The sequence below is a fragment of the Lacerta agilis genome, chromosome 7 (genome assembly GCF_009819535.1).
Source record: "Lacerta agilis isolate rLacAgi1 chromosome 7, rLacAgi1.pri, whole genome shotgun sequence".
Lineage (NCBI taxonomy): Eukaryota > Metazoa > Chordata > Lepidosauria > Squamata > Lacertidae > Lacerta > Lacerta agilis.
The window spans coordinates 21,554,559-21,568,593 of record NC_046318.1 but is presented as its reverse complement, the minus strand read 5'-3'; the positions used below and the strand labels follow the sequence as shown (position 1 = coordinate 21,568,593).

At 42.9% G+C, this 14,035-nt stretch overlaps 1 protein-coding gene across 1 annotated transcript; it reads right to left on the bottom strand.

Annotated features, from left to right (window-relative positions):
* On the bottom strand, positions 1 to 8,839 carry LOC117049651 (serpin B10-like). The gene is made up of 7 exons (XM_033154453.1): positions 8,669 to 8,839; positions 7,827 to 7,874; positions 6,196 to 6,333; positions 5,647 to 5,764; positions 3,969 to 4,111; positions 2,695 to 2,862; positions 1 to 562 (listed from the first exon to the last, which is right to left on the bottom strand). Exons 1-7 carry the CDS (start codon positions 8,831 to 8,833, stop codon positions 158 to 160), a joined length of 1,185 nt encoding a protein of 394 aa, XP_033010344.1. The 5' UTR covers positions 8,834 to 8,839; the 3' UTR covers positions 1 to 157.
* Between the last annotated feature and the right edge of the window lie 5,196 nt (positions 8,840 to 14,035).

The window sequence follows — 14,035 nt, the reverse complement described above, 5'->3', positions numbered from 1 at the left end:
TAACACAAAATGGTTGTTGGCAGAGGAGAGAAAGAGAGGCAAAGCCAGTGTCGACATTAACTTAGCAGGAAGGGCAGGAAGTTCTCTTAGGCATTTTTGAGGGCGTTTTGTTTACCATGGGAGGTACCAGTGCGTTCATTATGTTGGCAACCCCATTCTATGGAGAAGAGAATCTGCCAAAGAAGAGAGTGGTTTTTGTTGCCCTGTGCTTGAGAAGGAAGATAAAAGGATGGTCTGCCTTAATTTGTATGGGCTGCTGAGATGACCTTATTATAATGGTGGCTGCTGAGGCAGCTGCTGCCTCAGTGCCCTCTTCATTAATCTCCAGAAAGGACTTGTGATACACCTCTGACAAAGCCAAATCGCCTTTTTTTGACATCCCTGAGAAGTTAGCTTGGCGTGGAATGAAAGCATCCTTCATCCCCATGCTGCTTAGGGTGGACTTGAGGTCGAAACTCTCTTCCAGTTTGATCCTTGGTAAGTGAAGCTCCACCTTCCTTTTCTGCATCATTTCCGGACTCGTCCATATCGACAATCTCTCATATGTTAGTTCTTTTTCCAGCTGTGGTTGTATAATAAAGCAAGTTAGACAGCAAAACAAAAACACACGCGACTCTTAAAAAAACAACACCCACAAACCCTACAACCAGTAACTTTTCTCATCACAAAGTTATGAGGGCTTTCGAAACAAAGCCTGCTGTTTACTTTGCTAGGGAATGTGATGCAAGGAGAGAAGTCACTGCCAAGTTTGAGGAGCCCATATTGCTTTCACCACCCCACTCCACCCCCAAATCTGGCCACTGTACCTGCAACCCACTCTGTCGCTGCTAAATACATAAGGTTACAGCATGTTATTTTCTCTCTTTTTTCCCTTTTAAAATCTGTTCGACTTCCAAAACGTTTGCAAACCAAACACGGCTTCTGATTGGCTGCGGGAAGGTCCTGCAGCCAATCAGAAGCCACGGAAGCCCCGTCGGACGTTCGGCTTCCAAAAGAACGTTTGCAAACCAGAACACTTACTTCCGGGTTTGCGGCATTTGGGAGCCAAAAGGTCCCGAGTTCCAGGACGTTTGGGATCCAAGGTACAACTGTATGCACTTGAGATTAAGCCCAACTGAGCATAATGGGCGTTACTTCTGAGTAAACAAGCAAAGAATTGTACTTTCGTGGACTTACGCTAGCCTGTGGTTTATTAGGCTCCATCACATTCACACCTTACATTTAAAGCACATGACTTTCCCCAAAGAAGCCTGGGAACTGTAGTTCATTAAGAGTGCAGGGAACTGTTGCTCTGTGAGGAATAACCTGCAGTTCCCAGGATCCTTTTGGGGAAGTCATGTGCTTTAAATGTATGGAGGTGGATGTGACGATGGGGGGGAAAATCAGACAATGTTTTGTTCGTCTATCTCTGTTTATATAAATCAGAGGTGAGGAACTTGTGGTCCTCTCCTGGGGAAGGGGAAACGAAACCATCCTGTCCAGGGAGACGTGGGATCTGGCGGGCACCCAGCGCGCCTTACCTGCTCTCCGGTAAGCCCTAGTAAGGGCTGCCGAGAGCGAGCGGGGTAGAAGGTGCGGGAGCTGTGGATCAAGCACCACCCCCGCAGCGAGAGGTAGCGACTGCTGACAGAGAGAGCGCTCAATCCCTCCTAAATTTGGATTGCATTCGAATTCTGTGAGTAAAAAATTATGAAAAAGACTTTAAAAGAATTCGGCACGGGAAGGGACTTAAAATAACGGAGTTCGGTCCCTGACATTTGAAAGAGAAGGAACAGTGTAACTTTGTATCCGAGGCGCTTGTCAAAAAGTTAAAGATTTGGAAACTTCTGAAACTGTTTCCCCAATAAAGAGGGGAATGATTTTGGATTAATTGGACTGAACTTTGGTTTTGAAAAAGTTTTACCCGTTTCTTCCGGAGGTCTCGAAAGACTTAGCAAGAAACAATGGCAGAATGGCTGCGAGAGCAGCATAACTAACGGTTTTGTTTGGACTATTAAGTTGTTTTCTGACCTTGAAAATGACAAAGGGAAAGTATTCTGCGGAGTTTCAGGAGAAAACTTTGGAGTTGTTGCAACAGATGCAGCAGGAAGTGAAACAGATGGATCAAGCTGTGAGAGCTTTGAACTCAGCTTCGTAGAAGTTAGCTTTGGATAAAAATATGGATATGGAAACGACAACACCAGTTCGAGGAGTTATGGGAGAGGAGAAATTAGAAGGGAAAAAAAACCAGCCTGTGACTTTCGGTCAGAGGAAGATGTGGACGTTGGAATGGATAATGGAAACGTGAATCTGCAAAAGGAAAAAAAAAAAAAAGAGGTGCAGCCAGGGTGGTCTGCAACTTGCTATGAGAAGGACATAGCAGTTTATCTTGCAAAAAAAATAAGAAGAAAACAGAAGACAAAAAGAATTAACTTTTGGGCCTTTGTTTTTGAGAGGGCTGGTATGGGTTAATAAGAATATGTTTTTTATTATTTCTCTTGTTTATATGGTTTAGACTTATGGATTTGGAGGTTGATGCAAGGAGAGGTCCTCTATGTGCTAGTGGACTACAACCCCCCCCCAAAAAATCTCTGTCCAAATGTTGTTGTCCAGGAACATTTTGGAGGCTCACAGATTTCCCCATCCCTTATTTATTTAGGGATGAAATGAAATGTCTAACAGTCTCTGGAGACATGAAAGCAATTTTTTTTTTACCATTTCCAGACCAGTAGACTCATCTTCGATTTTTTCTGGAAGCATGATGAACATGCTGACGTCGTTGTTCTCATATGGGAGCTCAAGAACACGAACCCTCAGGATATCAATGTAGAAGGTTGGAAATGTACCCTTTAGAAACATCATTTGGACAGGCTTTGACAAGGTCTGTAATAAAAAATACATGTGATCCTTTTTCCCACTGAAATGAACTGCCATTGAAATTTGTCAGGGACCAAGAAACTTGAAGCATTAAAACTAAATAAAGGGCCTTTCTCTCTCAAACACAGGCAACTCCCCCCCCCCCGTTACTTTCCTTTTGGGGGGTGGGGGGTTGTTATGACAATGGGAAGAAGGGAATAGTGTTGTTTCCACCAGGGGGGGGGGCAGCATTGAAAAGCTAAAAACAAGCACTCATCTCTGAACATGGGGCCGATCTGCACTCATGGTTTTTAACGTTAAGGAATGGTTTTCCTATCGTATCTGAGCACATGGCATCCTACTTTTGATGTTCATAGTGTGTTATTAAAAATGGGACACCAGGTGACACTACAGAACAACCAGCAGTGTTTTGATGAGGGGGTAAGAAATGCTTTGATTTACAAGTATGCCCTGTGACGTTTTAGAATGATATACCTGGTATCGTTCTGATAACATTAAACAGGTCAGTGTAGATCCAGCCCTGGGCAAGCTGAAGTGGCTTTAGATTAGTCCAAAAGGTGCAGAGGGAGTGGGTGACATTAGGGTTTTCTGCTGCGCGGGTAATTCTTTGGATAGCAATGAGAGCATCAGCTGGTGTATAGGCCTTCTGTGTTTGAATCCTACTTGTTTCATTATATTTTGCTTTGCTCCTGGCCACTTTAATTCAGAGTGCTATATCATCACATATTTACCCCCCCCCCCCCCGTTGCACCATCATATTGGTAGCAATTAAGGTAGGCATAAGTCACAATGCCCGGGCTGCCAGATTCAAGCAGAATTCATTACATAAGCAACTTTGTAAGTTTAAAAAGAATAAAGCCACAATCTGAAACTGCTTTACCTGGGAGCAAGCCCTCTTTGAAATCAGTAGGACTTACTTCTGGATAGACCTGTTTAGAATAGCAATGTAGCTTTTCAAACCAAGAACAACCCACAATTCTCTTGCTTAATATAAACATTTAGTGGTTTTCCTTGTGCACAGAGCTCTGAATAATTTTACAGACAATTGATACCAGCAGAATATGTCAATTTCACAGAAAAACACAACTTTTATTTTATTAACACATGTGTACCTTAGTCAGTCTGAAAGGCTTCTCAGTAGTATTTGCTTTCTCAAATCTTTTCTCCCACTTTCCTTTGAAGTAAATGGCATTTACTATGACCAGTGCTGTCTGAGCACCAACCGAATCTTTAGGCAAGAGATTCTTGATTTTGTCTTTTGGAAAACAGAAGGGTGTTGTTAATGTATTGGCATCCCAGTGTTGCTATGCAAATAGGATATGGCGCTAAAAGGAATGGTGTTGTTCTGAGCCAGATAATTCTTCTCTCAAGCCTAGGAGTCGCTCATCTGAACTCTTTCTCACGACTGCTTTCCCCATGGCTTGCGGGGTGCTTCAGGTGAAATGGGAAAGTGAATTTCTGTCATTAAAAAACTATCATTTTCCCAGACCCAGGCTCTAGCTGGCTGATTCACCTGCATGAATATTACTTGGTGCTGTAAAGGAGAAGCAACTAGCATGATGGGAACCAATTATTAAGCCATTACAGGGAGAAACTAGATAGACCAAATGGATTTCAATATTTAAGCAGCTAGGGATTGCATATTATGCCCAGAAAGTCACTCCCCCCACCCCACCCCCCAAAAAAGCTCAGAAAAATGTGTCGGTTCCTCAAATACCACTTCACATTTACATTGGAATCGCACATGGTTTCCTGTACAAGTGGGACGATTTTGATGTAGAACTAGCCTCAGCAAATCTGAGGTTCATGCGCTTCCCTTGCCCCCCCCCCCCCGTGTACCTCCAAGGAGGGGTTAAGCAGCTTTTACTTTAGATTACTGCAACTCGCTGTATTAACTAAACTCAGACAAATAGATATCTTTAGTTGAAACACAAACTGCACTTTTTGAAGCTGACTTGTTCCAGCTGCCTATAGTTAAGAATAACCATGGTTCAGGGTTTGGATATGACACAAACCCATGGTTAATCCCAACTGGAAGTGCAAGCTTCTGATCTCACAGGTGCATCAGAGGAGATAGGGGTGGACAAACCACGGCCGTCTTACCCCTAGGCGCTAGGGGTGTGGGGCACCCGGGCACCGGGCTCTCAGGGGCTCCAGGGCGAGAATCCGGGGCCCGAGAGTTGAGTCCGGGGAAGAGCCCGCCCGTCGGTTGGAGCACTGCAATAGGCTCTTCTGCGCGCGGTTCTGTACCGCAAGTTCGGGGGTGACCGAGCCAGAGAGATGCTGAGGCGGCTGGCTGGCTCCGCCCTCCTGTGCGCCTGGGACTGGGCAACCTGGGGTGGGGGGGGCGGCACCGGGTGGATCTTTGCACCCTGGCACCGCATATGCTTAAGACAGCCCTGGGACAAACCCAAGATTCGCTGTAGCCCTTTCTCATAGCGCTCAACAAGGGTATACTCCAGGTGTTTAAGATTAAAACACATGTCATCCCTGACCATTGGACATGCTGGCTAGAGGTGATGAAGCATTTTCAGGGTACCAGAACTGGGCCATTGTATCCCTCTATAGAAATCAGGATGCAGTTTTCAAGCCTGGAGATACAGTGGATTTTGTAAATCTTTAATTAACTTTAAAACTGTTTTCTCTGCTTTTCTTGTAGCTAAGGCTTTATTCCCTTGGGTGCCTAAGTGGTTCTAAGGACATTAAGACTCAAGGACAGGTCTGGAACTGAGCATTCAGTAGATTAATACTTGGAATTACAGTCTGCAGCGGCTGAATAAATAAGCTTACTGTCAGTTTGTTTTTCAACCCAAATGTTGATCTGGTCTCTGACTTGCTCTGCAGCATTCAGAAAATCAACCGGTTGTAGTTCTGCATGATAATACTTCTGAGTGAGCTGAAGGTATTCCTGAACATTATAGGGGCAAAAATATAAATTGTTATGAGTTTCTCTTTTTTGTGCAGGGGGAAGGGGGAAGTAGGTTGTATGCAGAGACCCTTCTCATCCTGAGATCCTTGTAAGAAAGGCAGGATACAAACGTGTTGAATAAAAGCAAATGTTCAAATTGGTGTCGTGAAATTATATTACTGTGAAAAACAGAAATAAGAAATTACTGTGAAAAATAGAAATAAGCACCACAAAACAAAATATATATTAAATTTAATAATGATCACCCTCTAGCTGTGTAATATTGCATCATATACCGCATACAACACTTTGTTTCTCTTAGCACCATATTATCTAATTATACTATGTGGAAGTAATCTTTGTGATTAGAGCTATATTTTTATATATGTAACTATTTTCAAATGAAACATGGCTTAGTATATATTACTCACGCTGTCAAAATCGAAAGTCTTTTCTCCATATAATCTGTTGGCAGTTTTCAGCAGGTAGGTGTTCTTGGGTTGGTTGATTTTAGAAATCAGTTCCTGGAATTGACTGTTGATGGTTTCATCTTTACTAAGTCCTGGTTCCTTAACAGGGAGACACCATTGCATATAAAAATCTCAGTTGCATTAGACTCGATCGTACTGCATAGGTAGATAACAATTCCAAATAGTTGTACCTTGGAAGTCGAACGGAATCCGTTCCGGAAGTCCGTTTGACTTCAAAAATGTTTGGAAACCAAAGCACGGCTTCTGATTGGCTGCAGGAGGCAGCCAATAAGAAGCCGCGGAAGCCCCGTCGGATGTTTGGCTTGCATAAGAACGTTTGAAAACTGGAACACTCACTTCTGGGTTTTGATTGTTCAGGAACTGATTTGTTCAGGAGCCAAGGTGTTTGAGGTCCAAGGTATGACTGTAGCAGCCTTGTTTGACATCATTTTAGGGTAAATGGTGCGGAGGCCTGCCTCACCATCCATATCTTGTTCAAAATGACAATCATGCAAAACTAGTTGCTGCTCAAGAGTTTAGCTTTTCTCTTCCATCCTCCTTTGGAAAATGACTAAACTTTAGCATGCTCAATGCAATAATTTATATTATGTTCTAATTAACATATGTTATATGTTACGTTCTACTTGGACTGGCCATGTTGTGCAGATGCCTGATTATCGTCTTCCAAAAGAACTATTCCATTCCAAACTTAAAAATGGAAAGCGTAATGCTGGTGGTCAACAAAAGAGGTTTAAAGACACCTCAAGGCAAATCTTTTTAAAAATATACCAAGAACAAACTTAGTTGGTCTCTAAGGTACTGCTGGAATGAATTTTTTGTTTTGTTTCGACTTTTAAAAAATGTAATATAAACACCAACAATTGGGAAACACTGGCCGGCGAGTGCTCCAATTGGAGAACAGCCTTTACCAAAGGTGTCATGGACTTTGAAGACACTCAAACTCAGGATGAAAGGGAGAAACGCGCTAAGAGGAAGGCACCTTTGGCAAACCCTCACCGTGATCAACTCCCGCCCAGAAACCTATGTCCCCACTGTGGAAGGACGTGTGGATCCAGAATTGGCCTCCACACTCACTTACGGACTCACTGCTAAGATAAGGTTACCAGACGTCCCCATTTCCTGGGGACAGTCCCTGGATTTACAGATCGGTCCCCTGACATAATCCACTGAATTTGACTGAAGTTGAAAAGTGTCCCCGGATTCATTAGAAAAAAATCTGGTAACCTTATGCTAAGACTGTGTTCATGGGAGACAATCTTACTCAGTTACAAGTGATGGCCAAAGAAGAAGAAGATGGAGAAATTTAATTTAATTTGCATTTTAATGAGAAGCTACGTAACTCTCACTTCTCCAACGAATATGCTAACCGGAACACAGCTATCCTTCAAAATTCGCACATCTCCAAATTTTGCAATGCAGCTCTTCAAAGTGTACAAAAACACAAATATTGGAGGGGTGTAAATTTCATAGGATTGCTGCCTTACCAGTAAATCCCATTGAAGTCAACGTAACTTACTTCCAGAGTGTTTAGGATTGCCAAACCTGTTAAAGAATGATATTAATGATATTACCTGTGAAGGCCTTTCAGACTCTTCTGATGATGCATTGAAACGAAGCACCTGTAAGCAGAGTTGTAAAGATTTATTTTTCAGATAATTACATAAAACAGATACATACAATAATTTGTTAGTAATTCAGCAATTGAACCTAGATTGATAAAATATTTACATGGCATTCAAGATTAGGGTCAGCTTGATTTTCTCAAATCATAGTTTTTATTCTGACAATTTCAAATTATAGTTTCATTTTCTTTTATGGCTAAGCTTCTGCGGATTTGTTTGCACATGCATGTTGACATTATTAGTATCAGTTGTTTAATCTGGTTTCCCATCTTCCTCCCGTTCGTGTACGCAACAATGTTCTTCAGATCAGCGTTCTTCAATCTTGGGTCCCCAGATTTTGCTGGACTACAAAACCCACCAACCCCAAAAAACTTAATCAGTGGTTAAGGAAGATGGTAGTTGTAGTCCAACAACATCCGGGGACACAACATTGAAATAAAACACTTTAACAGATGCCGTATGTAACAGCAGCATTTATTGTACAGTGGTACCTTATTTTCCGAACGGCTTAGCTGTTGAACAAATCGGCTCCCGAATGCTGCAAACCTGGAAGTAAGTGTTCCGGTTTGTGAACGTTTTTGGGAAGCCGAATGTTCAACGCAGCTTCCACTTGAGTGCAGGAAGCTCCTGCAGCCAATCGGAAGCCACGCCTTGGTTTTTGAATGGTTTTGGGAGTCAAACGGACTCCCAAAATGGATTAAGTTTGAGAACCAAATTACCACTGTATTGTATCTCCAAACTATGTGCAAGGTTGAAATGTGCGGTGGTGGCAGACAAATTCAAGAGCCTACCTCAGCCATCTGGCTGGCAGTGCTACCTCTTGCTCCTGTGTGGACCATGGCTAGAACAGATGTGATGCTCCAAGGAGAAAAGAAAATATTGCCTTCAGATGATTGGATCAGCTTTTTGTAAAGATCTAGAAGAAAGCTGCCATTGGCTACTGAAAGGGAGTCCATTACTGCAACCTGTGAAAAATGCAATACACAAGACAAATCATTGCTCTGAAAAAAAAGAAGCGTTTCTTTCTTTCCCACAAAAATAGCACTTTCATTGGTTTGTCCCAACATTAAATGCTAAAGCATTCATCCAACTGGATAAAAAATAACCCCACCCCATACATTCCCAGTCAATCCATGCGCTGTATATGTCACCTCACTAATGTTCTGTAAACCCCATTGAACACATAACTTGGCAATATTGCTGCCTTAGGGCCCAATTCTCTGTATGTTAACAAGGAAGAAAGGCCAGCTGTGCTCATTGGGATTTTCTCCCAAACAATTTTTTAAGTTTGCAGCCCCAATGGAATGTTATGTGCTGTGCCTGCAATTTGTATGTTCTTAATAAATTGCAAGTACATTCCCAGCAAAGGAAGAATGGATACAAAAACGCATGGAATATGCAGAAACTTACTGGAAGAATAAGAAATCAAGACAACAAATGTTTTATAAAAGAATGGAAATGGTTTATTGAGGATTTACAGATAAATTGTAAACAGATCAGAACCCTGGCGGGATTATTGCAACAACCTGCAGTTTCATAACGAGTATATGTTTAGAGCAGATGAATAAATGAGCAAATTAAGTTAGTTTGTATATGCAGAATATATTAAAAATAAATTTAAGGAACCGCAGAAAGAAGGGAAAGGAAGTCAAGTTTTGAAATGTTAAAATGATTGTAAAATTAGTGATATGTATAAATCTGAAAAGCATAAATAAAATTAATAAATTGCAAGTGAAATGCAGTATACCTTAAGAGAGTTGAAGCAACATATCTGGTCTGTAATACATAAAATTACAGGGCATTAAGGTCATCAAGGAGGTTCTGAAGCAGTTTAAATATTTCTTTTGTTTGGTGATGCAAAGTGCAACCATATGCGTTACCACAACCTTTGAAAACCGACCAAAAATAAAATAAGTGTCTACGTAGTCCCCCCCCCCCGCTGTGTGCATGAAAAATGACGTAGAGCCATATGGCAAGACTTCCATGTTATTTAATAGCAATTACCAGCAACCTCTGGTGGTAGCACAGAGAACCTACACGGTGTGGATGATCCATATGGTAAGTTAGAGACACTTTCTCCTTTGCAGTTGCAGCTAGGGCCAGCCCGAGACATTTTTGCACCTGATGCGAACCACAAAATGGCACACGCCCCCTCCCCGCCAGGGAAGAAGGAGTGAGTGAAGATCTACATCAGGAACAAAGGGGAAATAAAGATCTACGTTGGGATCTGCCGCCCTGCGGATCCTGCCGCCTGAGGCAACCGCCTCACTTTGCCTCATGGGTGCGCCAGCCCTCCTTGGCTGCAGCATGGAGAAGCAGGGTCCACAGAGCCTTGCAGTTGGTTCAGTGCCTCGCATTTTGCAATCTACTGAACAGCGGCAGCTTCTCAAGTCGTTTGAGAAATTGTGTTGAGAGTCTGGTGGGAGTTTGAAAAGCAGTATGTTGTATATCATAAATAGCTATTTGGTCCTATTTGGCACATATGTTTATCTGGGGAGCTGCAGTGGGGACCTCGGCTCTTACCTAGAATCAAATTCCAATGCAGTCAGTTGAATTTCTAGGTACTATAGGGCAAATCGCCTAGGTTCTAAGGATTCCATGGAATAGGAAGGACTGTCATTCAGAGGCAGAACATTTGCTTTCCTTGGAGAAAGTCCCAGGTTCCATTCCTGGCATCTCCAGGTAGGGTAGGAGTAGCCTCTTATCTGAAATCACACAGAGCTGCTGCCTCTCAGTGTTGACAATAGAGAGCTAGATGGACCAATGACTTGATTCACTGTAAAACAGCTTCCTATTATTATTATTTTTTAATTATCTTTTGCTAAACTGAAGCTCTGGAGCCACCAGCTGCAAGAGAGGACAGAATTACTACACATTTGGGGTGTATTTTGCACCACCAGCATATCAGTATAACCGTTTGGATTGTAGTTTGCGAAAGGTGATGGGACTTTGTTTGTTTTTGCGGGGAAATCTCTAAGCTCCCCTCAGAACTCCCGGTCCAGGATAACCCTTGGGTAGATGGAAATTAGTTTTAACCTGTAGATATGTCTGTAGTGGTTAAGTGGAAGACACATTTGAGAAGCAGTGGGGTGCAGCTGGAACATTGTAGACCCTGCTCTTAATTTTCTGAGGGTCCCTTCTTTTCATATGGCAATGCAAATTACTTTACTTGCTTCAAAATGTGGTAAGCCAGAACTGTGCTTAGACTTGTGCTTAGACTTCTGCCTCACTATTCTGTCCTGACAGCCTCACTAGATCAGGAGCGGCAGGTGGGGAGGGGTGGCAGTGTGCACCTGGCTCCCTGCCAATGATGCTGCTGCCAGGAAGGAGCCCAGGTGAGCACCACCACCCCAAACCAGTAGCTGATCCTGTGCTAGATAACATCTTTCATCACTTCTGCGTGGCAAACAATAGTTACAGAGATCCAGAAGCTCTGTCCTTGCTCCCCCTCTCTCCATCCAGTGCTTTTTTAAAAAAGAAATGTTTAGGGGGTACTCTCGTTTTGAAATACTGCCCCTCAATGAGGCCAAACTTAGATTCACAAAATGTTTAGGGGTATGCGTCCCCCTGCATCCCCCCAGAAAAAAAGCACTCTCTCTATCTATCTATCTATCTATCTATCATCTCTTATCTTTGTTAATTTGAATTTTCACCTTTCTACTTATTATGCCCAAGGCATCCTGGTCACCCTATATGCTTGCCTAGCATTATGCACTTTTAATAAGCAAATTAAATCCTGCTCTTCCATTATTAAGCACAAGGAATATCTCACAGTTGCAACATTGCTTTTTTCACATTTATAGATAGCATTTTTTTGCCCCTTTCTCCCAAATTCAAGGGTTCGTGGCAAAACAAGTTATACAGGCTTAAAATGTCACAGTACCTGCAGCTGCTACGCTTTCCTCTGACAGGTTGCGGTGTTTGTGAAGACACAGGTCTGTAGCAATAAATACAGAGCAACCTTCACTTCTCCTCTTTTATATCCTCCATTTCAACATCTTGCCCATCCTCTCTGCCTCCATCAACCGGCAGCATTGTCTGCTGCAAAGCTGAAAGACTGTCAGCCACGTGATATTATCAGAGCTATTAAAATACTAAACTATTTTTGTTGTTGTTTATGAGAGCAGTTCTGCGTTTGTCTGAAAGAGGAAGAAGATAGGATCTGAAGTTCTTCAAATAACACATTTAGGGATCAATCCTATAGCAAGATCTGCCGGGATGAGAGGGTTAGAATCCAGTGGATCTCCAGTTGACCTGGGAGGTTCCTGGCACAGTCAGACTAAACTAGATTAAATCCAGTTACAGGTAGGTAGCCGTGTTGGTCTGCCATAGTCAAAACAAAATAAAAAATTCCTTCCAGTAGCACCTTAGAGACCAACTAAGTTTGTTCTTGGTATGAGCTTTCGTGTGCATGCACACTTCTTCAGATTAAATCCCTCATCCTTGGCACAGTCAGAGAGATATGTCAGCATATCTCCTCCATCCCAGCTCAGATGGGACAAAGCAAATCTTAAACTGGCATAAGGGTTGGGAAAGGGGTGTTCTGGGGGTGGGACCAGAGAGCGGGAGGGGGGGCGTGTTTAGGCCCATTCAGGTCAGACATGGGAATCCAGTGTAAATTAAGCTGGCAAAAAAAGGTGGTATAACTCAAACACTATTTTAAGGGCTTGTTTTCTCTCTGCCAGCCTTAGGCCTGCTCAGCCAGCAGTAACCCCACTACTGAACAGAGTTTGGCTCCACTCTAAATTTACATCAGCTTAACTTATACTGACTTGCTTTACACCAGTGTCTTGTGGGTGGGATTGTTCACTTGTTGTTGTTGTTGTTCAGTCGTTCAGTCGTGTCCGACTCTTCGTGACCCCATGGACCAGAGCACGCCAGGTACTCCTATCCTTCACTGCCTCCAGCAGTTTGGTCAAACTCATGTTAGTGGATTGTTCACTTAGTTGGATCAAATGTAAGAACAGGATAGCAAGCTTTGGAATCTCATAGAACTCTTCTTTACTGCATGAAATATGGGAATTTGATAGCATGCTTTGGAATCTCATAGAACTCTTAGTTACTGCATGGAAAATGGCTCCCTGCTATTCAAACCTTGCGTGCTATTTGTTTGCTGGTGCATTCCCCCCAAAAAAATTTGGGGGGGCTGCTCCCCAATGTTCCCTACTGTTGAGGCAGAGGAAGCTGAGCTGAGCGTGGCTTCAGTGAATGGCTCCACCTCCTGCCATGGAAGACTGCATGGTGTGAGAGAGGGAGAGCCCTCGGCCTCTGCATCCCCTGGCTCCTCCTGAAACATCATGTGACATTGCACGTTGCACGCCATGTGGGTGACGTCACCCAGCCCCCTCGATCTTTGGCGCAAGTTGGCACCTCTGTGTACTGTAGTGGTTTGTATCACAAACCGGTCTGGCATTTTTGAATCTTTCATGAAAAGGAGAACCAGACTCAACTTAGTTTGGTTTGTAACACATATAGAGTTAGGCAAGGGTTCAAGCCGCAAAACTAAGCAACCAGCAATGTTTCCTAAGAGCCGGACAGAAAAGAGGGGAAGAGGAGGGATGCAGTTTTCATTGGCGTGTTGCGGTTTCATCTCCCTCTTCTACACTATCCTCCTTTCAGGCATGACTTAAGCTGAAAAGTGGCAAGGCTCATCTCCAGTACCAACCTGCCATTTGGATCCACCATTTTGTTTCAGTTCCCACGCCTACCAGACATGAAACATTCTGCGTTCCTGATGGTGTAGTAAAATTAATTTTATTTGCAATATTACACATTCTGTTTATATATGTACACACACACATTGCAACATGGGGGGAAATGACAAGTGATCGCCACGCACAATATAAATCACAACCCCACATTTATGGTATTTAATGCAACATTTATACATGAATGCAATGCAATAAATAAATATATTGCCTGGTGCCTGCATTGTACACCTTTACGTTCCTCTTCAACCAGGTGTTTAGCTGATTAATATCCCATAACATGGGTGGATCTACACTGGGGGGGGGGGGAGATGCTATAAATAAGTCAGAAATTAGATAGTTATAACAAAAGGGGGGGAACCCTAGGTTTTCTAAAACATTAGGAAGACCTTCCTGACAGTGAGAGCTGTTTGGCAGTGGAATTTGCTACCAAGGAGTGTGGTGGAGTCT